The sequence below is a fragment of the Cnephaeus nilssonii genome, assembly GCF_951640355.1.
Source record: "Cnephaeus nilssonii genome assembly, chromosome: 6".
Taxonomy (NCBI): domain Eukaryota; kingdom Metazoa; phylum Chordata; class Mammalia; order Chiroptera; family Vespertilionidae; genus Cnephaeus; species Cnephaeus nilssonii.
In genome coordinates, this window is record NC_137077.1 from 74004995 (window position 1) to 74031987 (window position 26993).

At 34.7% G+C, this 26993-nt stretch overlaps 1 protein-coding gene across 2 annotated transcripts in view; it reads left to right on the forward strand.

Annotated features, from left to right (window-relative positions):
- The window catches only part of PTPRQ (protein tyrosine phosphatase receptor type Q), a gene marked incomplete at both ends in the record, with an annotated part of 254195 nt that overhangs the window by 137419 nt on the left and 89783 nt on the right, over nucleotides 1-26993 (forward strand). For both annotated transcript variants that reach the window (XM_079775461.1, XM_079775460.1), the window contains one exon: nucleotides 204-473. In XM_079775461.1, coding sequence (XP_079631587.1) covers nucleotides 204-473 — 270 coding nt within the window. The remainder of the gene's footprint in view (nucleotides 1-203; nucleotides 474-26993) is intronic.

Here is a 26993-nt window from a genome sequence, read left to right on the forward strand (position 1 = left end):
ATTCAGCTAAAAGGGGGTCATATGTAATACTTCCAACAATAAAGATTTTTAAAAAGGGAACTTTTTGAGCACAAATTGAAAGACTGATATGTTAAATTTGTATTCTGTGTCTACTAGATATGATTTTATTTAGCAATCACATAATTAAATGATTTATCTGCTACATGTGTATACATGTTAACTTTAGGCATTTATCTCTTCAGTTCCAGATGTTGTACAGAACATACAGTGTGTGGCAACTAGCTGGCAGTCCGCTTTAGTGAGGTGGGACCCACCCCAAAAGGCAAATGGAGTGATTACACATTATATGGTAACAGTTGAGAGGAATTCTACAAAAGTCTCACCCCAAGATCACATGTATATGTTCATGAAACTTCTTGCCAATACCTCATATGTCTTTAAAATAAGAGCTTCAACCTCAGCTGGTGAAGGTGATGAAAGTACTTGCAATATCAGCACGCTACCTGAAACAGGTAACTAATCTGAATCAGGTAATTTACCTGAAAGAGATAACTAATCTGAAACAGGTAACTATTCATGGGTAATATCATACGTTTGTCAATATCATTGCAATCTTTATAGCACGTTTATCTAAAGATATAAAAGAAATATTGAAAAGTGCAAAACATACTTTTTTATCACGTGTGTTACCAGAGTACCAGGTGTTTTGTATATTGACTCCTCTTTACAACACTGGGAGATCAAAACAGGAAAAAAGAAGAAAATCTGTTTTACTGTGTTTCCACAAATATCTGTTTCTTACTATCCAAACTCCAAACTTACTGAATTATGCTTTCTTATAATTTAAAACAGGGAATGAATTTGTAAACTTTTGTATTTCTTAATTTACTTTATGGAATTCTAGCTGTTTCTCTGAATTCCATGGCTGCAGTGTCAGACTCACTTTCATATGTTTCCTTCCCTATATGCCAGGCTTTATTCTTTATATTATTTGACTAAAAATATCCAGGTCACTAAGGCCTGGTCTACAAAGAAAACTCTCATTCTTTCTAACAGTGGTCCATCGTATGTCATGATCTCCTTCATCCTCCAAGTTCTCCAACATGGAGCAGACTCATAAAGATGAAAACCTGATTTCTTCTTGGTAACTCCACTTCCTTGGAGGTCTTCCTTAGTGGAGACTATGGGTATTGGCATAATTATTTACCTTTGGCACATCCAGATCCTTCATCTTGGAAACATCTGTTAACCCTTTCCTTTTTTTTTTAAATGTGTCACCCAGTTTTTCTTCACTTTTCTACCCTTGAGGTTATAAACTGCAGAACTTCAAGGTATGGAGTACCTTCTCCCTGACTTCAGCATCCAATCAGCATTTATACTCTCCAGATATTCTCTCAGCATTGTCATTGCCTTCTTCTTTTCAATAATCTAGCTGCTCAATTTTGTTTCAATCTCATGTCTCCCCTAGAACATTATTTAATCAATTTAGTCTCTTCTGCTTTTTATCCCTCCTCCCCTCTTGTGCATGGCTGCACACCTCCTCTCTCTCTCTCTCTCTCTCTCTCTCTCTCTCTCTCTCTCTCGTCTCTCTTGCACACACACACACACACACACACACACACACACACAGAGTTAGAAAATTTCAACTGAGGACTAGGTTGATATATCAGCACCAAACATATTCAAAATGGAATTTATGTTGGATGAATTCTCCTTCTCTTTCTCATTTTCTATGCCTGTTTTTATAATTATTTGGACACCATACCTCATATTTTTATGTGATTTTTTCTCTCCCATCTCTCCTATATAAAATCAGATCTTATCACTCTAATCTCTGCCATAGTTGTTTAATTTTCCCCCTCTCCAACTTGACTGTTCCCATCTTGTAATAGACCTCCGTTCTTCCTGTGTTAATACTCTACACTGGCCTTATCACTCATACTCATCTAGACTGCCCATCAGTCTCATTTTTCCACCCACTTACTTTGATTAAATTGGCTCCAATATGCAATTTTGAGGATTTATGTGTTGACAGTTGAAGTTTATTATCTGAAGGATAGAAATTAAATGTGTCGATTTGGTTATCTGAAGTATAGAGGTGATAATGAAAACAACAATGTGTAGGAGATGTCCCAGAACACTCCCAATGTTTTATTTATTCCCAGAATTCATCACGTTAGAATCTGGCTTCTGTCTAGCTTTCCATTCTTATGTCCCTCTATTGCATCTCTTCATAAAGCTGATGCCTCTAGCCAAACTTTATGGACTAAACATTGCTTACATTCTCTTCTTTAAACATGCTCAACACTTTTTACCATCAGATTGCTTTGCCTTGTTATATTGTCCTTCTCCCTTTCTATGTCACAAAAATGGTATTAATTCTTAAAAGTCCAGCTTAAATGTGTTTTCTATTCCTGGACTTCATCTCAGACTTGCTAAATAATAGCCTCAAAAGATAAAGCCCAAGAATCTGTACTTTTAAGCATCTCTCCAGGTGAGCTGATGTTCTGTACATTTTGGAAAATACTGGAGCAGATTACCAAGGAACTCGATGGCAGGTGATATGTAGCAGTGAGAACAGGCAAACAGTGTCAGAGAAGTCCAGAAAGGGGTGACAGGTGTTTCCCTGTGGGTGGGAGGCAGATCATTGCTATGCGCAGTCTGGGAAAAGAAAATATGTTCAAATCCAGGCAGGTGGTCTGCATCGGGGTGGTCTAGCACCAGGTAAAATAGTCTTGATCATTGGACAGGGGCTGAGTTTTAGAAAATGGTGAAAAAAGAGTATTTCTGAGATAAATGAGAAGCTCAGGACTCCAAAAACAAAGTAGACGACTCTTTATTACTGAGTCCACTGGAACACAAGGTGACTGCTTAGTCACAGGAATGAAACTGAAGTTCAGTTAGTAAAACTGATACACATAAGCAAATTGCAATATGCACTTGATGTAGAGACATCTGAACTTAAGGTTCAGGTCTTTTCAAAAATAATTTTAATTAAAGATTTTAATTGGATCTTAACTCAGGATTAAAAGGCCTCAGGAGTGGAGGTTGCAGGAATTCTTAAATTAATTAGGCAAATATTAGACATATTGTACAATGTACTATGTTGTTCCTTGCTACCAAAGACATATGGCTCTCAGAATTTGGACTTCTGACCCCCTGCATCAGAATATACATCTCTGAGGGCCTACTCCAGGCCTATGGAATCAGAATTTGGAAATTAAGACTTACGGATCTTCATTTAAGCAAGATATGTGGGTAAAACAGTGCTGAAGTTTGAAAACCTCTCTATTTCACTGTTACTCTTTGTTTCTGGGGACTATGTCTTATTTGTCTTCATTTTTCTCACAGCTCCTGAGAGCCTTGGGCATTATAAGGCACTCATGTTTGTAGTAGAAATAAATTATTTTTCATATGAAATTCATAATTTTTCATAAGCTTTTTACTCCAGAGCAATATATTATTTCCAAATAACCATGAGGCAAAATTGCATTTTCTCCCAGGCAAATACAATATCTATTTTTTAATTAAGAAGAGTCATTCATATGAAACAAGAATTAATTGCTGCTTCAAAAAATATTTATTTTTTCATCTTTAAAATGAGGATTTTGGTCTAGTTTGTAATTATAATTATTAGGGAAATAATTTGCTTTTATCTGGATTCACGTGAATTGTTTGTTAATGAGATAGATGTTAGTAAAACTGGAGATTCATTGTTCAGAATGGAAACAGTTTTATAGCTGTTACAAACTTGTAATTTATGGTGGTCTAAGATTAGTCACAGTGTATAGTCAGCTCTGAGTCACCGGCTCTGTGCTTATTTTTGACATAAAGTAAAGTCAAATTTGACTCACTCTCTCACTGCCTACTGTTTGACCTTAGCATTCCTTTCAGGGATTTTTGGGTATTTTCCTCAGTGTAAACTTGGTCATATCTGAGCACAGTTAAACATGCATCATGATCATTGAATTTATGAGGAGATTAGTATTTGGGGGCTAAACTGGTTCCATTGTCATAGTCAAAGATGTTGGAATAGGGCAGGTATAAATGAAGGCCCCTAAACTTAGTACTTTTAACAGAATTTTATGTCACAATATATCAGATGTACCAATAAAAATATTATAGCAAGTTCATGTGTCTGTAAGACTTAACTTTTAGAATCTCCAATTAGTTCACAATGCATGCACTGATTCATATCATGTTCAAAACTTAGTAAATGTCCTGATTTAATACTGAGTTTTAAAAACTTTTTTTTTCCTGGAAGACAATTTTAGAGTTGGATTTATTCAAAATGCTTCCAAGTTCAGTAATTTAGAATCAAAAGCGAAAAATAAGCTATATCCTTCAGATGCCCAAAATTTAATTGAGGAAAAGTAAAGTATACAGTTTAGTGTTTAAGAGTATTCTTTTCTGTGTTGATTTATTAGCTTTTTGTCCAATAGGAGATATCAGGTACCGGTAGGGACCCAATGGAAATCCATTGAGCTTGCAATTATATTAATGGTACACTATATAAAAAAAGAAAAAGCTCTTACAGCTCATTGTTATCCTTCAAAAAGTATATTTGTTCTGTACTTAATTTGGATTCCTATTTTGTGGATTTTTCTGAGCAACGCAGAGTCTACTGGGAAAACTGTAATTATGACTAAATCTGATCTCCATGTACAAGATTTAAAAAAATATTTATGTCATTTATAAGAATTCATACCATTCTTAAGTACCCTTTAATAGATTGAGTGTAGGTGGTAAAAGTGCCTCTCAAAGGATTGCAAATCATTATACTAATTCAAAAGTTCACTTTTTCCTTTGTCTGCCTCCCCCTGACTTGCTCTTCTCACCTATTTCCTTGGTTGAGATGAGAAGTCAAACATGGAGGAAAATTGCATGATCCTGTTTGTTCTTAAGCAAATGAATTGACACATTCTACTTACCAGTCAGTAATTGCTAAAAGCACAAAAGCCATTAAAGTGCCTGTCACAGATCAGAGAGAAACAGCTATTAGCATTGCTGCTCTAATTGAAATTCAAGGGTTTTACAAAGTATGTTTCATACAGACTTAATTTTTAAACATAATACTTTTCTTAAGAATGAACATCAGATGAGAAGTATCTTTTTCCCTTTTATTTTATTATTATTTTTCCATTACCATTTATTCCCTATATACTCTTTTCCATCTCCACTTCCCCCTCCCCCCACAGTCACTACACTATTGTCCATGCCCATGAGTTCTTTCTCTCTTTCTGTCTGTTTTGCTTAATCTCATCATTCCACCCCCCACCACCAGAGCTATCTGCTCTCTATCTATGACTGTCTCTATTTTGCTTGTTAGTTCACTTTGTTCATTAGATTCCACATATGAGTGAAATCATATGGTACTTGTCTTTCTCTGACTGGTTTATTTCATTTAGCATAATGTTCTCCAGGTCCATTCATGCAGTCCCAAAGGGCATAATTTTCTTCCTTTTTCTGGCTGCATAGTATCCTTTGGTGTAAATATACTATAGCTGTTTTATCCACTCATCTACTGATCAATACTTGGGCTACTTCAAAATCTTGGCTATCCTAATATATAAAAAGCCACGGACCATCATGACCAAAACAACTGGATGGACGACCGAACAGCAGGCTGTGCCGTGGGGTGACAAGGCCAGCAGGGGGGTTAGTGAGGGACGACCAAATGACTGAACAGCTGGCTGCGTGGGGCGACCTGGCTGGCAGGGGGACAGTTAGGGGCGACCAGGCCAGTGGGGGGGGGGGGGGGAGTTAGGGGCGATCAGGCTGGCAGGCAGAGGCAGTTAGGGGTGATCAGGCTGGCAGGGGGAGCAGTTAGGGGCAATCAGGCAGGTGAGCAATTAGGAGCCAGCTGTCCCAGATTGTGAGAGGGGTGTCTGGGATTGGGCCTACACTGACAGTTGGACATCCCCCGAGGGGTCCCAGATTGGAGAGGGTGCAGGCTGGGATGAGGGGACCTCCCTCGTACATGAATTTCATGCACCAGGCTTCTAGTTGTAAGTAATGCTGCAATGAACATAGGGGTGCATATATTCTTTTAAATGAGTATTTTGGTTTTCTTTGGATAAATTCCCAGAAGTGGAAGTGCTCAGTCATAAGGCATTTCCATTTTCAATATTTTGAGGTAACTCCATACTGCTACACCAATCTGCATTCCCACCAATAGTACACAAGGGTTCCCTTTTGTCCACATCCTCACCAGCATTTGTTGTTTATGGATTTATTGATGGTAACCATTCTGACAGGTGTGAGGAGATATCTCATTGTGGTTTTAGTTTGCATTTCTCTGAGGATTAGTGAGGTTGAGCATCTTTTCATATGTCTATTGGCCATCTGTATGTCCTCTTTGGAGAAGTATCTTTTACACTTGTAGTGTGGTGGACATTTGACAATATATACTTACTGCTTATTATGTGCAGGCTCTATTGAGTCCTGAATGGCACTGGTGATCGCTGCGCTGCATGACCAAACACCTCCACCATTATTACAAAGACATGTACAATAAATATAAAGCAGTTAAATACAAAACTATATAAATATGTTAGTTGTGTAGATTAGAGATCTAATCAAATAGGAATTCAGGAGAAACAGATTTTATTGAAGAACATAATGAAGTGAAATAAGAATTGGATGTTGCTCTTTGGTAGCTTCAGAATTGCTTTATAGGAGAAACTTAGACTCAGCAACCTAATTGGAAGATAATGATACGTTCTTGAACCTTGAATTTCATAGGCAGTTATGCTTCATGTTTAGATCATCTGATATACATTAATAAAATAGCCATGTGTTCTAAATTATTTTTTTGTTCTTTAACATGCTGTGAGAAAATGTCAACTATGCATCTTATTTTTATTTGAGCTCTTTTAGATGGTAGGGTTAGGGAGATCTGAAGATTATGGGTATGCTAATGCACTCATAGTGAACCACCCTGTGGCACCATCATTATTGATGAAAACAGTGAGATTAACAGATAGAGGAGAGTAAATAGGAATCCCAAGATACAGAAAGAGGCAACACTGGAATAAAGGAATATAATACAAGGGTCGGGCTGAGTTTGAATTCTGACTATAGTAGAGGGCATTGTATTGGAAAGAATGTAAGAAGGGAGGCAGGCCTTACTCTGGTCTTAGTTTTATATAATTGCAACAGAAGTTTGAATATAATATCATGGAAAATTGGACATTCTACTAAATTTAGAGTAAGAAATAATATAAGTAACTCAAAAATTAGTGATTCTTTTTTACCATTTTCCTCAAACACTGTAGTAACCTCTTTAGATGGAAAATGATTTGTTCATTTCATATTTACTGAGCCTCTCAAGACACAAAAATTAAATTCCACAATCATTTCAGTGGCCCATAAAACTCTTTATAACTCAACATTCTCTTTGCTAGTTAAATATACGTCTTCTTCTTCATCTTTTGAAATTTATCCTCACATGCCACGTCTTCAAAAAGGATCTGACTTATTTATGATTGAACTTCCTTCTAGCTAGAAATTTCTACCCCTTTTCCTGCTCTATTTTTCTGTACATATACCATGTATGTGGATCTGCACTCATTACAGTGCACGCTCATGAGGATAGGACTTCTTTGTGTAGTTCACACTTATTTCCAGTACCTGTAAAAGTGTTTGGCATACAGTGGTGCTCAATAAATATTTTATGAATCAATCAATGAATATACAGGCCTCGAAGAGTGATCAGTACAATATGTATACTTTGGGTACCTTAAGTAGAAACTTTCAGCCACAAAATGATTTTATACAATTATGTGATAAAATATCTAAGAAAGGCATGTCTTATGGGGTACTTTTTTAACTGAATGTTTTATTTTGAGATAGTTGTAGATTCACATGCAGTTATAAGAAAAAATACAGAGAAATCCTGTGTTCTCTTTATCCAGTTTCTTTCAATAGTAATATCTTGCAAAGCTATAGTACAATATTACAAACAATTTTTATATAGATGCAATCAAAATAGAGGACAGACTCATGAGAATAATTCCTCATGTTGCCTTTTTATGACCACACATAATTAATTCATGCCCACCCTCCTAGCACTTCCCCTTATCTTAACTCTCTGACAACCAGTGATTTGTTCTCCATTTTCCATAATTTTGTCATTTCAAAAATGTTATATAAAAATAGTAATAAGGATGTAAAGTACATCATAAGGAATATAGTCAATAATATTATAATAACAATGTATGGAGCCAGGTGGGTATGTGAAATATTGGAGGAACACTTAGTACAGTATATGATTGTCTAACCACTATGCTGTATATCTGATACAAAATATTAAATAATATTTAATGTAAACCGTTATTGAAAAATAAAATAAAAATTAAATAATAAAAAGTACTTTAGACACAGTGGTTACTACTGTGAAGAGGATTTGAGAGAAATTAGGATTTTATAGTTTTGTATTGCTGGATGTTTTTTAGAGTAAATTTCTATGGTTTCCCAATAAAAATAATTAGCAATTAGTAGATCTTAGCAGTTACACACAAGGCTGTGAGGAAGAGATTCCCTGCCAACCAGATATTTCAATTCTCTCAATTTCAGTTTTCCCACATACTCTCCCTCAAATAGGGATAATAGTACTTACCTTATATGGGTCTCGTAAAGTTTTATTTTTTCTCCTGTGTATGGGGTCTGATTTAGTAGCCATCAATTTAAAAAAATAATTTTATGTAATTTTTTTTTGCATTGATTGATATGTTCATGTGATTTTCTTCTCTAATTTGTTAACATCATGGATTATAGTGATTGATTTTCTAATATTAAATAGCTTTTGGTCTCTGGAATCAACCACACTTGATCATGGTGTGCTTGTTTTTATATATTACTGATTTCTATTTGCTAATATTTTGTCAAGGGTTTTTACATCTGTATTCATGAGGAATATTAGTCTGCAGTTCTGTGGGTTTCTTTTTCACTATCTTTGTCTACTTTGGATAAAGTAACATTAGCTTCATGATATGATTCTCTTCTAATTTCTGGAAGAGATTGTATATGATTGGTGTTAATTAATTCTTTAAACATTTGATAGAGTTCTCCAGTGACATTGTCAGGCCAGGGGATCTCTATTTTGTGGAGTTTTAAAATTCTGTTTAAGTATTCTCAGGAGACAAAATTGAAGCTGAAATGTGATGTCAAACCAGTTGCAAAAAGTGATACTTCTAAATAATCCATTTGTTAAAAAGGAAGTCTCAAGAGAAATAAAGAAATATAGTATATTAAAATGTATTGAATTGATATGAAAATATATCAAAATGTGTGAAATATAGTTAACATACTAAATAGAGGAAAACTATAGCACTCAATGCATAAATTGGAAAAGAAGAAACACCTCAGATTAATAATTTGTTTTCCCACTCATCCACTAGAGCCGTGGTCGGCAAACTGCGGCTCGCGAGCCACATGCAGCTCTTTGGCCCCTTGCGTGTGGCTCTTCCACAAAATACCACGGCCTGGGTGAGTCTATTTTGAAGAAGTGGAGTTAGAAAAAGTTTAAGTTTAAAAAATTTGGCTCTCAAAAGAAATTTCAATCGTTGTATTGTTGATATTTGGCTCTGTTGACTAATGAGTTTGCCGACCACTGCACTAGAGCAGTGGTTCTCAACCTTTTTAATGCCGCGACCCTTTAATACAGTTCCTCATGTTGTGGTGACCCCCAGCCATAAAATTATTTTTGTTGCTACTTCGTAACTGTAATTTTGCTACTGTTATGAATCGTAATGTAAATATCTGTGTTTTCAGATGGTCTTAGGCGAACCGCTGCTGTAGAGCCTAAGAGCATCGGAGAACACAGATATTTACATTATGATTCATTAACAGTAGCAAAATTACAGTTATGAAGTAGCAACGAAAATAATTTTATGGTTGGGGGTCACCACAACATGAGGAACTGTATTAAAGGGTTGCGGCATTAGAAAGGTTGAGAACCACTGCACTAGAGTATAGAAAAAGAAAAGGAAGATAAGTCCAAAACATGCTGAAGGAACAGAATAATAAAAGTAAGTACAGAAACAAATGAAATTGAAAACAGAAAACAATAAGAAAAATCAGTGAAATAAAGAGCTGGTTCTTGAAATAAATAAAATTGGCAAACCTCTAGCAAGCCTGGAAAAAAAAAAAAGAGAGAGAAGACATAAATTGTCAACATTTAGGAATAAAACCACTACAGACATAAAAATAATAATAATAAGGGAATCATGCCAACAACTTACATACATAAATTTTATTCCTTGGATAAAAGGAACTCACATCTCAAAAAGCATACCTACCACAGCTTACCTAATATGAAACGGATAATTTGAGTAGCCCTGTAACTATTAAGGTCATTACATTTGTGGTGCTTTCCTTTGTTACCACTCTGGTAGGGAAAGGGCGGTCACCTCTTCATTACTGTCCTGTGGAGGTAGAAATCCAAGTTCCTCACTCAGCCTCCTGACATCCAGGGGAGGATGCTGGGTGGGCATGGGAAAGAGGCTGCCCACTAGGTCTCCATTCAGGAGGCCTCCCGACCCTGGCTTCCTTACTGCTCCCCACATGCTCTCCTCTGACATGATGGAGGGGTCTGGTGACATCTGGAAAGGGTAAAAGCCCCGGCTCCCTATTTTTCATTCTCTGCCCTCATCCTATCAAGGATGGCTGGGGTGCTTCATTACGGCCGGCCGATGGCAGGACACTACATTCCGCTTTTGACTTTTGTTGTCATGGCAGGGGATGGGATCACAGTTTTTCTCTGTGGTGCTGGGGTAGAGCGGTTACCGTCTAAAGGTTTTCTATCTTGCAAGGCTTTACTGTTTTATTTTGATTTTGCTTTTTTGCTAGAAAGAGAGGTCTTTATTGGGGCTTTTTCGGTAGCTGAGATGGTTGACATTTCCAGACTGCTGTCTTCTGGGATATATGAGTCAAAAAGAAAACCCAGGTAACTCACCACTCTGTTGTCCTTGGGTCCTGAGTTTCCTCTTTGCTCTGCCTTCTTCTCATCACCTTTCAGAGTCTTCTTATGTTTGTTTCATATTTAATGCCCAAAGTTGTAAGTTGTGGGCGGAATTGGGAAGATGCATCTACTCCATCTTCCTCAAAGCAGAAGTCCATTCATGGGAATATATTTCCTCTCTATGTATAGAACCCTTTTTTATCCATATAGTCAAGATCAAGTTATTTAATACATAACTATTATATGAGGTACTAATGGGAAGAATATTATGAAACAAATTTATTTCTTGTGCTTTAAAAATTTATAATGATATAATTTTAGATCTTCATTAGATCTCTGTGATAATGTCATTCAGGCATTCATTTTATATACATGGGATATGAAGCAAAGAGGTTAAATGTCTGCTAAATGTATTATAACTATTAGCAGAAATCTTACTAATCCAGAAATCTTTCTACTAAATTACAATGCCTTCGTTACCTTAGAAATGTAACAACTAATTTTAGTTTATTATAATTAGAGTAGTTTTATTCTATTATTTTACAATATCTAAATAGAGTCATTATGGAGTGGGGGGAATTCGGGTCCATTATACAAATTTCCTCATGAAAGTATATGCTTACATTATACTTATAATGTAAGCATATACATGCTTTTACCCATATATGTATTTAAAATTCAAGAAAACTAAATTTCAGTTCTCAAATATGTGCTTAACCTATACTATTAAAAATACTATTAGTTAACATGATAAGATCTGTAAAATACTGAAGCAAAATATATCCTGGGAAAATTTTAAAGGTCCTGGACATATCTCACATTTTTTAGCCTGGATCAGTCCCAAAGGTGTAATGTCTGCTATTATGAAATTGTCTTAGGTATCAAATTCTAAATTATAAATTTAAAATCCTTTTAAATGTAATTCCTTTCGCAAGAAAAATGAATTTGAGTTACTCTGCATAATTCTTCTTGACCCCATTGATGCTCTAATACCTTTCATTAAGTCGACTCTAGGCACCGACCCTTTTCTTCATCCCAGCTCCAGATAAAGCCAGCTGTTCTTCAAGCAGCATTTTTATTAACTTATTTAGGAACTGGGGCATATCTTATTACACTATTTTCCATTCCTGTCGTATGCAGCTGTAGCTGATACTTTTCATAACAGCCTTTACATATCAACCTCCTCCTCCATTCACCCCATTTTTTTTATTCTCTTTTACTTTCCTTTTAAAGTAAATTAAGAATGTGTGTGTGCATGCAACCCCCCCCCTTACTCCTTCCTTTCTTCCTTCCTTCCTTCCTTCCTTCCTTCCTTCCTTCCTTCCTTCCTTCCTTCCTTCCTTCCTTCCTTCCTTCCTTCCTTTTTTTCTGGTAATAATATTACTTGCATGCTTCAAGAATGTGACTGTTGTTCCTATGAGATTATAAACTTCAGGGGAAAATGTTTACTAATGGTATAAAAACTCTCAAATGTAGAATAAATGAATTTTAATGATAGCAAAATTTTATTAATACTAATTTTACTCAGTTTAAAAATCAGAGCAGTATGAATGTAAAAAAAAGGCTTTGAATATAAGGGAGTGCACATTATTATTAACCTCAAAACAATGAATTTTAAATATGTTTCATGGTCTACAAAAACAACTTTGGTGGAGGAACCTATTTTATAAATATAAAACATGCATAAATAGCAGCCACCATGTTATTAAAAACTTCCAAAATTCAAATAAAAAGTAACATTTCTTCATATATTAATATCATCATTGTAACTTGAATTTTCACGACCTAGTTATTTACTGCAAACTTGAAAACAATCACTTATTCTGTGCCTGGATACCTTATTATGAATAATTATTACTTTAAAACAAATTGCAATGTTAGAAAGATAATAAATATTATTCCAGATAGAACATAACAATGAAAACTATATCAATTAAATGATATATTAAAAATCAGTAGCCCAAAAAAAGTCTGTTACTAATTAAATTAGTTTACTTTAAATAGGATTTTAAAAAGACATTGTAATTTTTATATACAAATTTTTATTACTATTTGTTATGTATGAGAGGTATAACATTTTAAAATGATAGACTTGAAATTTTTCATTTAAGTTATTGTTATAGAGAAATGGCTAATTTTATACAAGACATACTCCCTAAAATCTGGATAGAATGCTATTCTCAGAAGTACTAGGAAGAACTCCACCTGCAGATTAAAGTTACCAAAAGGTAGTTGAAAATAGTTGACATGTTTGACTAACTTGTAAGGCTTCATTTATAGTATGGATATATGAGAAGTACATTATTGTATCATTATTATTTTTTTCTATGAGCTAGAAAGTATTTTAAATTTATATATAAGTATATTTTTATGGGAAAGCTTTTTTTCTTTTTTATGTTTTTCTGATTTCTTTTTATGTTTTTTAATTATGGGAAATTATTTTTTGTATAGTGAAATGAACAGAACTTAGTATATGATTTGGTGAATTTTCACAATGCATAAACCTACGTAACCACCACTCAACAACATGTAGAACATTTCTGTCTCCCACAGAAACTTACTTCCCTTGGCAACCACTGTCTTGATTTTAATCAACATAGATCAATATCAATTGTTCTTGAGCTATATGTGTTCTTTTCTTGCTTTTTAAAAAAATGGTTTATTTTATTTTATTACATTAATTGGGGTGACATTGGTTAATAGTGTCATATAGTTTTCAAGTGTACATTTCTATGATACATGGCCTGTATATTGCATGTGTGTCTACCAGCCAAGTCAAATCATCTTCTGTCACTGTATATTTGAACCTTTTATTTTTTACTATCTCCCCACCCCCTTCCCTCTAGTTTCAGTTTTATATCCCACATATGAGTGAAATCATGATTCTTAGCTTTTTCTGAATGACTTATTTAGCTTAGCATAATATTCTCAAGGTCCATCCATGTTATCACAAATGGTAATATTTCATCTTTTCTTATGGCTGAGTAGTATTTCATAGAATATATGTACTACATCTTCTTTATCCAATCCTCTGTTGAAGGACAATTTGGTTATCTCCATGTCTTGGCCACTGTGAATAATGCTGCAACGAACATAAGAGTGCATATGTTTTTGCAAATAAATGTTTTCAGATTTTTCAGGTAGATACCCAGAAGAAGGATTGCTAGGTCATATGGTAACTCAATTCTTAGTTTTTTTTAGCAACACCATACTGCTTTCCATAGTGGTTGTATCAGTTTATATTCCTACCAGCAGTGAAAGAGGGTTCCTTTCTCTTCACAAGCTCTCTAACATTTTTAATTACATGTCTTGTTAATAATAGCCATTCTAACAGGTGTGAAGTGGTATCTCATTGTAGTTTTGATTTACATTTCCCTAATAGCTAGTGAATTGGAACATATATCTGAGGTCTGTATGTATGTCTTCTTGGGAGAGGCATCTGTTCAGGTATTTTGCCCATTTATTAATTGGATTATTTGTTTGTTTGGTGTTGAATTGTATGAGTTCTTTATATATTTTGGATATTAACTACTTGTTGGAACTGTTGTTTGCAAATAACATCTCCCATTTGGTTGGTTGCCTTTTTGTTTTGTTGGTGGTTTCTTATTCTGTGCAGAAACTTTTTAGTATGATATAGTCCCATTCATTTATTTTTGCCTTTGCTTCCCTCCCTTTAGGCTCAAATTCATACAATGTTCTCTATGACCAAGGTCCATAAGTTAGTACCTACGTTTTCTTCCATGTAATTTATTGTTTCAGATCTTACATTTAGGTCTTAGATCCATTTTTTAATTAATTTTTGTACAAGGGACAAACTGTAATATAGTTTCACTAAGAGGCCCGGTGCATGAAATTCATGCACTGGGGGGGAAGGGGGCTATCCCTCAGCCCAGCCTGTGCCCTCTCGCAGTCTGAGAGCTCTCAGGGGATGTCCGACTGCCAGCTTAAGACCACAGAGGTAGGAGAGGCTCCCGCCACTGCCGCTGCGCTCGCCAGCCGTGAGCCCGGCTTCTGGCTGAGCGGTACTCACCCTGTGGGAATGCACTGACCACCAAGGGGCAGCTCGTTCACTGAGCGTCTGCCCCCTGGTGGTCAGTGCACGTCATAGCGACCAGTCATTCCACCATTTGGTCAGTTTTCATATTAGCTTTTTATTATATAGGATTCTTTTTTGTGTGGCTTTCAAATTCTCCCAGCACCATTTATTTGAGGCTTTTTTCTCTCTCTCTCTTTTCCCAATTGTATGTTTTTGACTTCTGTGGTTTTATTTCTGGGCTCTCAATTCGGATCCATTGTTCTGTGTAGTTATTTCTCTGCTAATACCATGTTCAATTGATTATTGTCACTTTGTATTATAATTTTAAGTCAGGGAGTTTGATACATCTGGCTTCATTCTTTTTTTCTCAGGATTGCTTTGGCTTTTTTTTTTTTTTTTTGTGGTTCCATATAATTCTGATTATTTTTTTTCTTTTTTAAAATGACATTGGGATTTTGAGGAGGATTGCATGAAATCTGTCTATTGCTTTGGGTAATATGGTCATTTTAAATATGTTGATTCTTCCCATTCACGAACAAGAAATATCTTTTAATTTCATTGTGTCTTTTTCAATCTCTTTTTTTTTTCTGGATCCTGGCATTTTTTAAAATTGTTTAAAGTATTACAATTAGTAGAAAATATGTCTCCTTTTTCCCCTAGTGACCTCCCCTGTCCTCCCTCTCCCCCCTCTTCCCCCTCTCACCCCGCACATGCCCTCACCCCCCTAGTGTCTGTGTCCAATGGTTATGTTTATATGGATGCATACAAGACCTTTGGTTGATCTCTTACCCCCCACTAACCTTCCCCTGCCTTCCCACTGAAGTTTGACAGTCTGTTTGATGCTTCTTTGTCTCTGTATGTATTTTTGTTCATCAGTTTATGATGTTCATTATATTCCACAAATGAGTGAGATCATGTGATGTTTATCTTTCTCTGACTGACTTATTTCGCTTAGCATAAGGCTTTCCAGGTCCACCCATGCTGTTGCGAACTGTCAATGAAGTTTTACAGTTCCTTCCTTTTTACAGCAGTGTAGTATTGCATTGTGTAGATGTACCACAGTTTTCTAATCCACTCATCTGCAGATGGGCACTTAGGCTGTTTCCAAATCTTAGCTGTTGTAAATTGTGCTGCTATGAACATAGGGGTGCATATATACTTTCTGATGGGTGTTTCTGGTTTCTTGGGATATGTTCCTAGAAGTGGGATCACTGGGTCAAATGGCAGTTCCATTTTTAACTTTTTGAGGAAACTCCACACTGTTCTCCACAGTGGCTGCACCAGTCTGCATTCCCACCAGCAGTGCATGAGGATTCCCTTTTCTCTGCATCCTCTCCATCACTTGTAGTTTGCTGATTTGTTGATGATAGCCATTCTGACAGGTGTGAGATGGTACCTCTTGTCGTTTTGATTTGCATCTCTCGGATGATTAGTGACTTTGAGCATGTTTTCATATATCTCTTAGCCTTCTGTATGTCCTCTTTCGAAAAGTGACTATTTAGGTCCTTTGCCCATTTTTTTTATTGGGTTGTTTATCTTCCTTTTGTTAAGTTGTAGGAGTTCCCTATAAATTTTGGAGATTAAACCCTTATCAGAGATAACATTGGCAAGTATGTTCTCCCATGCAGTGGACTTTTTTGTTGTTTTGTTGGTGGTTTCTTTTGTTGTGCAGAAGCTTTTTATTTTGATGTAGTCCCATTTGTTTATTTTCTCCTTAGTTTCCATTGTCCAAGGAGCTATATCTGTAAAGAAATTGCTTTGACATATGCCTGCTATTTTGCTGCCTATGGAGTCTTGTAGGATTTTTATGGTTTCCCGTGTTACATTTAAGTCCTTCTTAATAATGCTTTGTAGTTTTCAGTATGTAGGTACTTTACATCCTTTGTTAAGTTTATTCCTAGGTATTATATTTTTTTATTGCAATTTAAAAGGAGTTGATTTTTTCATTTCTTTTCCTTAAGTTTCATTGTTAGTATATAGGAAAGCAGTGGATTTTTTGTGTGCATTGATTTTATATTCTGCAACTTTACTGTATTTATTATTTCCTTTAGTATTTTGGTACAATCTTCAGGGTTTTCTATATACAGAATCATGTCATATGCAAAAAAGTGACAGTGACACTTTTACTTCTTCCTTCCCAATTTGGATGCCGTCTATTTCTTTCTCTTGCCTGACTGCTTTGGCTAGGAATTCCAGAACTATGTGAATTGAGAGTGTTGAGAGTGGGAATGGTTGTCTTGTTCTTGACTTTAAAGGAAAAGCTTTCACTTTTTCACCATTGGGTATGATATTGTCTGGGGTTTGTCATATATGGCCTTCATGATGTTGAGGCCCTTTCCTCCCATACCTGTTTTATTGAGTGTTTTAATTGTAAATGGATGTTGTATCTTATCAAATAGTTTTTCTGCATCTGTTGGTAAGATTATATGATTTTTTATCCCTTGTTTTGTCAATGGGGTTTATTACATTGCTCCATTTGCATATGTTGAATAATCCTTGTGCCCCTGGTATCAACCCTACTTTATCATGATGTGTTATTTTTTCAATGTATTATTGTATTCAATTTGCTAGTATTTTGTTTTGTATTTTTGCATCCGTATTCATTAGAGATATTGGTCTGTAGTTTTTTTGCCAGGTTTTGGTATCAGAGTTAGGTAGTCTTTTTGTTCTCTCTTTCATTCAGTTCTGCTCTGATTATTACTATTTCCTACTGTTGCCTTTGGGTTGCCTTTGTTCTTCTTTTTCTAGTTCTTTAAGATCTAATGTTAGGTTGTTTACTTGGGGCTTCTCTTATTTCTTTAGGTAGGCCTATAATGATATAAACAGCCCTCTTATTAGTCCTTTTGCTGCATGCCAGAAGTTTTGATATGTTGTATTCTCATTCGTCTCTACATCTTTTGATCTCACCTTTCATTTCTTCTTTGACCCAGTCATTTTTTTAGTAGTATGTTGTTTAATCTCCACATATTTGTGGGTTTCTTTGCTTCCTTTTTGCAGTTGGTTTCTAATTTCAATGTATTATGGTCAGAGAATATGCTTGGTATAATTTCAACATTCTTGAATTTGTCGAGGCTAGTTTTGTGACTCAACATATGGTCTGTACTTGAGAATGTTCCATGTGCACTGGAGAAGAATGTATAATCTGATGTTCTGGGATGAAAGGCTCTGTAAATGTCAACTATGTCCATTTGGTTGAAAGTGTTTTTTAAGGTCTATATCTCTTTGTTGAATTTCCGTTTGCATGATCCATCTGTAGCTGTCAATGAAGTTTTACAGTCCCCAACTATGATTGTGTTTTTGTCTGTTTCTCCCTTTAGTTTTGTTATTAGTTGCTTTATATATTTTGGTATTCCCTGATTTGGTGCATATATATATTAAAAAGTGTTGACCTGGCAGGTGTGGCTCAGTTGATTGAGCATCATCCCATGCACCATAAGGAGACTGGTTCAATTCTCAGTTAGGGCACATGCTCGGGTTGCAGGTTTGATCCCTGATAGGAGGCTTGCAGAAGGCAACTGATCAATGTTGCTCTCTCACATCAATGTTTCTCTCTTCCTCTCTAAAATCAATAAAACATACAATAAAAAAGAATTATGTCTTTTTGATGTATTATTCCATTTATTGTTATAAAATTTCCATTTTGTCTCTTGTTATCTTTGTTATCTTGAAACATATTTTTTCAGATATAAATATGGCTACACCTGCTTTTCTATGGATATTATTTGCTTGGAGAATCATTTTCTACCCTTTTACTTTGAATCTACCTTTGTCTGCAGCTTAGATGTATCTCCTGAAGGCAGCACATTGTTGTTGGTTTTTTTTCTTTATTGATTAAGGTATTACATATGTGTCCTTGTTCCCCCCTTACCCCCACCCCCCACTGTGTTGTTGTTCTTTTTTTTATCCAATCTGCTACTCTGTGCCTTTATTGATGAATTCAGTCCATTTACATTTAGGGTAATGACTGATGTACTAGAGGCGCAGTGCACGAAATTCGTGCATGGGAGGGGGGTCCCTCAGCCCAGCCTGCACCCTCTCATAATCTGGGACCCCTCAAGGATGTCCGACTGTCCTTTGGAATCAGGCCTAAACTGGCAGTTGGACATCCCTCTCGCAATCCAGGACACTGGCTCTTAACCGCTTACCTGTCTGCCTGCCTGATTGCCCCTAACCCCTCTGCCTGCCTGCCTGATTTCCCCTAACCCCTCTGCCTGCCAGCCTGATCATCCCTAACCACTTGCCTGCCTGCCTGATTGCCCCTAACTGCTCGCCTGCCTGCCTGATTGCACCTAACCACTCTATCTGCCTGCCTGATCGCCCCTATCTGCCTTGATCCCTGCCATGGTGGCTTCATCTGGAAGGACATCCAGAATGATGTCCAGAAGGTAGTTTGGCTGTCTGGTCTAATTAGCATAGTACACTTTTATTATTATAGATGAGGATTTCCTATAGCTATCTTATCTTTTGTTTTCTGGTAGCTCTTTTATGTATGCTCTATTTCTTTAAACATAATTGGGAAAGTCATCGTTGAGGGTTTGGGTAATTCATTCTTTCATTGTTGTTATTTCCCATTATATGAGTACCCTGTTATTTTATGTCTGTTTTCTTTTGATTGTTCCAAAATATGTATTATGAGGGAAACTGCCATAGATATCTTTGAATGACTTTTTTTGTGTGTGGAATTGCTAGGATATAGTCTAGATGCATGTTTAACTGTTCAAGAAACTCACAGGTTTCTAAAGTGTACTCTTTTAAATACATACCCAACAGCAATGTGTGAGAGTCCTAATTACTTCTTAGTTATCAGCAGAATTTTGTGTTATTTTTCATTTTAAACATTCTAATTAGTATAAAGAATTTCAATCTTATTGTAAGTTTAATTTTCATTTCAGTGATGATTAATGGTATTAAATTCTTTAACATGGTTATTGACCATATATTGGCCTATTTTATTTTTACGTGGTAGTGTGATACCATAAACTGTACAGCTGAATCTGTGCAAAGCAATCTTCATAGTCTATGGGGGATACTATGATTATTCCATGATCTTCAAAATATTTTGTCACTATATTAAATATGTTTTACTGTCAGTTATAAATATATAAAAATAAAAATAGTAAAACCAATATTTATTTACTGTACTATAATTTAAAACATTAGAAATATTGAGAATTAAAGTCTTAGATTAATTTGTAAAAAAAAAACTTATCAAGAGTGGTTGCTTTATTTTTCTTATTGTTTAGGTTACAATACAGAGAGAGCATCTTTCCTATGACATGGCAAATTTTTATACATCTCAAAATTTGGATTACATTCCAAAGCTTCCAACACTTATGGTGTTATGAAGTATAACATTATCTCTTCATAATGTTCTTCAAGAGTTCCATTAGTGTGAAGTTTTTTGTTAGTATTATTTCTTCTGGGACATCATTCTACATCCTTTCACCACAACCACTTTTCTTATGTCCATAAAGTTTGTTTTTACTAAGTTCCTCTGGCTGCATATCTAAAGTTTCTTAAATGGCAGCAATGTCCACATTTCCATGATTAGCTATTTGTTCTAAAACTCCCTTTATGTTTGATTGAATTTTCACTTCTAGCATGGGATGCTGCCATCTTTGTTGTTCAATATGTCACATGAACATGGGGACAAGGAGGCAATAAAACTACACACTTTGCTGACTGTTCATGAACTAAGTAACAGATGCACAGTAACCAATCAATGATAGGCATTAAAAGCAGTTACATGATTGGTCACAGTTTATATTGTACATCTGTTACTTATGTAGCAATTTTGTGGACAAAAGAGATAGCAGCAAAGTTCACTTTATGCAAATACTCATTAATATACAATGGTAACAAACTTGAACCCCTGTTTTGGAGAGACAAGTGTAATTTAATTAAACCACAGAAATAGAAATTCAAACACAGTGGAATGTGAAAAGTGAGGGTTGTCGGTACTACCTCCTTTTGGGAAGTTTCTGTTCAAGTCTTAGCCCATTTTTTATTGAGTTGTTTTCTTTTTTAGGATTCAATTATAGGAATTCTTTATATATTTTGGATACAAGTCCTTTATTGGATATATACATAACAAATATTATCATAGTCAATAACTTGAATTTCTAATGAACCTTTGGATGAGCAAATGATTTTAATTTTGAAGAAATCCAAATTAGCACTTTTAAATTTCACATTAATACATTTTGTGTCCTATGTAAGAAATATTTTCTACTTCAAGAACATTTTAGCTTTTACTTTTAAATCCATGATTTATTTATAATTTTTATATGTATGTATGTAGTATGAGATATGATCTAAAGTTTTTTTTCAAACATTTATTCAGTGTTTTCAGAACAATTTTTTTTTTATAATATATATATATATATTTTATTGATTTTTTTACAGAGAGGAAGGGAGAGGCATAGAGAGCTAGAAACATCGATGAGAGAGAAACATCCACCAGCTGCCTCCTGCACGCGCCCCACTGGGGATGTGCCCGCAACCCAGGTCCATGCCCTTGACCGGGAATCGAATCCGGGACCCTTCAGTCCGCAGGCCGACGCTCTATCCACTGAGCCACACTGGTTTCGGCTCAGAACAATTTTTTTATTGAATTATTTTGGTAGCTTTGTCAAAAATCAGTTTACCCATGCACTTGAATCTATTTCTAGAATATATTCTATTCCATTGATTTATTTGCTGACCTTTATGACAATACCATGTTGTGCTGATAACTATAGCTTTATAAAAGAATATTGAAATCAGGTAATGTAAGTTCTAAAAAAAAGTGTTAATTTTTCAAGATTATTTTGGTTCTTTTCATCTTCAAATATTTTTCAGCACTTCTGGAACTCCAATTACACACCTTTTGAAGTCATTCCTTAAAGCTTTATTAAACTTTTTTTTTCTGTTATTCAGATTGGAGTTTTATTGATGTATTATCAAGTTGATTGACTCTGTATTCTACCATTTTAAAATCCAGTGTTAAAAAACTCCAATGAATATTTCATTTAAGATATTGTACTTTAAATTCTAGAATTTTCATTTAGTTCTGTTTCACTATTTCCACTTTCTCTGCTGAAATTGCCCATTTGCTTTACAATTATAACTGTTTACCATTGTCAAATAAAATATTTATAATAGCTTTTTAAAATTCATTTTATTCTAATTCCTTATCCTGTAATCTTCCTATTGAACACTTTTTCTTCTTGACTATTAGTCACATTTCTGTTACTAATAATTTCTCTATCTGCCTAGTATATTTTAAACTCATATTGAATATTATTGGTGATGCTTTTCAAAAACTCTGGATTTTGTTATCTTCTTTTTGGAGAGTGTGGCTTTTATTCTGAAATATCATTAAATTATTTCTTTTTTCCCTTCTCCCTCTCCCTCTCTCTCATTCTGAATCCCTGATAAATCCAAATTCTTTTTCTTTCTTATAGAATTTTCCCCAAACATTAGGTCCAGGATTTTTTGAGTATTTTAACTTATTAAGGGTTTTAGTTAGTTAGTTTTTTGTTTGTATAGCCATAGTCCTTAAAAAGGGGAATAATTTCAAGTAGGATTTGATTGCAGTCAGCATTGGTGACACTTGTTCATCAATCAGCATTGGTGATCCTTTCTTCGTGATATTTTTTCATGAATCCATGAATATATGCATTCATTTATTAATTTTTCACTTATTTATTTATTTGTTAAACAAATGTTTCTTAAATATCAATGTGTGCCAGATATTATTGGCATACTTGCAATTTTTATTATCTTTTCCTATATTACTTCACTATTAACTGCTGAGTTCATCATCTGATGTTCTGACACTATAAACACTCCTTTTAAATGTTCTTTCACTCTCATGATTTCAAAGCTTATATATACGTATTTAATTAAATTATTTTTTTCCTGACTTCTTATGTTAACCTAAGCTTCTCCTCCTAAGACTTCTCTATTTATCTATGCTAACAAGATATGAAGTACATTTTACTTACTCATTTCTATCCTCAAGTGAAACCCTACAAACCAGTATGTCTTTCTCATTTCATCATCAATATTAATGGCTCAATTTAGTCTCCAGATGTTAATGCAATGGTCTTAATAGAAAATTAACTCTACTATGTAATTGCTCCCCTAAGAACTACTTCATATGAACTATTTTAAATCAAAGTTGTCATATGTTATATTCTCATGAGATAATTTGCTATATACAGTCGTCAAACTAATTACTCTGTAAAATAAAATTAACTCATTTAACCTCCAAATAGGATATGTATAACCCATTTTCCTTGTAGTGTCTTCAATAAAAGACTTTTCCCACCAGAAATTTTACTGAGATACTTTATAAATAAGTTCTGTGTTCACTAATACTTAGTTTAAAATTAATATTATTGCCCTGGTCAATGCAGTTTGGTGGGGCATCATCCTGTGCACCAAAGAGTTGCCAGTTCGATTCCCAGTCAGGGCGCATGCCCAGGTTGTGGGCTCAATCCCAGGTAGGCTGCATGCAGGAAGCAGCCGATCAATGTTTCACTGCTATCACATTGATGTTTCTCTCTCCCCTGCCTTCCTTTCTCTCTAAAAATCAATTTTAAAAATCTTTTAAAAAAACCAATATTATTATAGCTTTTGTTCATAGAATTTTGGGTCGCTACTTATCTGTGTCTACATATATTGGGACAGGCATGTTGACTTCTTTTTTAGGAAATCGCAGTCCTCCTTATAATAGACACATTCTCAATTGCCTTTAATGCAAATTAGATGGTTTAATTTGTCATACTAATTAGTGTGCCAATCCATATCTCAGCTTTGTAGTATTACCTAAAATAATGTTTATGTAGCATATTTTGGTAAATACTATTCCAGCTACTCCAAAAATTTATCTCTGGACTAAGCCAGAGTACCTGAGAGAAGTGCACCTGAATTAAATAATTAAAACTTCTGAAGAAATAGTTTAACAAAAATGTATCTGATAATTATTATGCCCACCCCACTAAGAGCTGTTATAAGAAAGAGCTAAGTTAAACCTTATTTACCATGTAAGGATGTTGTTGAAGACATTGTTCAGTAAGTTACATGATACCCTATTTATGTGATTTGGGGAGGAGAAATATATCTTTGATCTCAGTACCAGAGATTGTTGCATTTTTCTTGACTATTTAATTTGTCTTTATTGCCACAGAGATCTATAATGTTGGTTTTTAAATATTATTTGCTGGAACACTGAGAGCTAAACCATAAAATACTTCTTGAATGTATATGGCATATCTATTTTACCTATTGACTAAATTCTTGGGTTCATTCCATTTGTTGTACTCCTATTTCCTCTATGTAAATAAATCATCACATTCTGCCAATATTCTTTTGCTTATTCCTAATAATTCTTTGTCATCATTGTAACCTGCATGATGCTGCGTATATATACAATACCTAAGCAGTTTATATCAAGTTTACTTTTTTTCTTTATAAATAGCTATATGGAGGCTCAGTCTTTCCTTTAAGTTTGTACTTTACCAATTAAATAGTCATCTAAACTAATTTCTAAAACTGTCAGTGCCTTTCAATAATACCATACTTGATGGCCCGCCTTTTCTTTTTACTTCCTTAGACTTTCTTTTGTCCAAACATTTTGTTTCCCCTTCAATCTACTTAAACATCTTTTCTCTCACATCTCTACTAATCCTCAATTGTTCTTTCAAATTATAGCTACTATATTTTCTCCTTCCATTGAGCCTTTCCTCTTGTCATCACCTATTTGTACTGGTTTCTATTAGCTAAATTTACTTTTAATATATGTATAAAAAGGATCTGATACACTGACACAACTTGCCCATACCACTCAATGTGAATGTCCAATAAATGCTGATAACAAAATATAAGTTAATTCAAAATGTATATGTAGTATGCTGAAATTTTCTTTGCACTCAACCTTGTAGGAGTTTATATTTTTATATTTATCCATACTATGTTAGTGTTAGTAAACTGTACTTTTATTTGTGTATGCTCAAATTATGTACTTGTTCCTTGTATTTCTAAAAGAGTTGTAAATTATTTAAAATTATTAGAGAAAAAAATATTCTTAATAACCTAAGAAATATTGTGTTGATACTTTTATAAGTTTTATAAATGTCCAGACACCTGTTTTTCTTAAAAGAGAGTATATCTGTGCTGGAAGATAAAAATATATAGTCATAAATAAAGAATTAAGGAAACTTGGTCTTCCATGTTAGTATACTTAACAAATTCAGCAAGAAGTCAATAAAGCTATCATCAGAATTCTGTGATAAAGGTTGACAACTTCTAATAGTTGATATTTAGAAGTTTAGAGAATAATTACTTTTTACATACATTTTCATGCTCTTAAGTTGAATCTATTAAGTAGTCACTAAAGCTGACATGCATTTAAACCTGTAACAAATTGTACTTATATAGATATACAGACTTTTATTTTAATCAGGATGAAAGAATTTCACCGATAAGAATAATTTATGAATAAAAATATAATTTACGGAATACCTTGGCAGTGAATGTTGATCGCTTCATCACAGTTCAGTCATGTTTAGAAAATCTAAGCAAGCTGCGTGATTACTCCAGGAAGCATGGCATGATGTGTTCAAATTAGTACCATCTGTGGATAGAAAAAGTTTGAGGTTTTTAGTCATTCTTAAAGAATGGAAATCTGATTCTCCATGCTAAAATGAGTGTAATCCTTTTTGTATCTGTAATTCAATAGGGCAGTCGCTTTGAAATACTCTAGTTCAATACACAGTTCATCAAAAGAGAAGATACTGGATATAAATGAGGGTTACTGCTGGTCATTTATGAGTGCCTCTAAGGTAGCCTTGTTACAAAGAATTGTGCATGAATTATACTATATATTTGGCCTCAGATTAGATTCCATTTCTTACCATTCTTTTAAATACACTTGATTGGAAAATGTGGACAACATTTCTTACTACATGAAAGCCAAAGGGCTATTTCAGTGAAGCATAATCTAATCACACAGTCGACACTTACTGAGTGCCCATGTGTCAGACACTGGGGCTCTGTTCAAGGTTCATCACTGTACCTGTCACATGGAAGGCAACTGCAATTGTTACTCTTTCATAGCCAGATTAAAAATAAACAGCTCTTGCACAGACCCTGTTTCTTTGTCAAGTTAAAATACTATCCTATTTAGACCGTGACTTCTTTGTAACACTTTTTTGGAAAATGCTGGAGTCTATGGGTCAATATTAACCTGCTGAAAATCTTTTACTGGGCAAGAAAGTTTAAAGTCTTTTTTTTTTTTTTTTTAATCTGAACTTTTAAGGGTGAAGTTCCTCATAGAACCATGGGCATCTAGTCCTCGCTCCTGTTGAAATGGGGAAAGGGTAGCCCTCTTACTTCTTTAGTTTATTGGATAGCTAATGCACCCCTCTTCCTTCCCACTGTTATTTGCCCAGGAAATGCTAGGCACTGGGAATTGAAACATAGAATGAGTGCTTGGTGATGTCTAGACCATTCTCCCTGGCTCTCCTGGGGAAAGAGCAGAGTCTATGGTTTTAATGCAAATGAAAAGTCAATCTAAAACTTCTCAATTATCCCACTGCACTTAGAATAAAACTAAAACTCTTGAATCTAGTCTAGAAAGCTCAACATTTTCTGATTTTTGGCCTACTTCTCCAACTTTCTACCTTCCTATCTACATCCTTGTAGACCCAACAGCCTTTTTTTAAATGTTTCCAAAGTGCCACACTCTTTTCTTCCTCAGAGTCTTAACACATCCTGCTGTTTTTCACCTGGGAAGCTACATCTGATCTATCAGGTCTCTGGTCAAATAGTAATTCATCAGAAAATTCTTTTCTGACCATCTGTCTAAATCAAATCCCTGTTATACCCTCTTATTCATTTGTTCATACATTAAAAAACAGTTATTAAATGCCTTCATTGTTGCAAGCATTAATATAGACCTTCAGGGACAAAATCTAATAGGTATATGGACATTTGTGTGTGTTTATACGTGTGTGTGTGTGTGTGTGTGTGTGTGTGTGTGTGTGT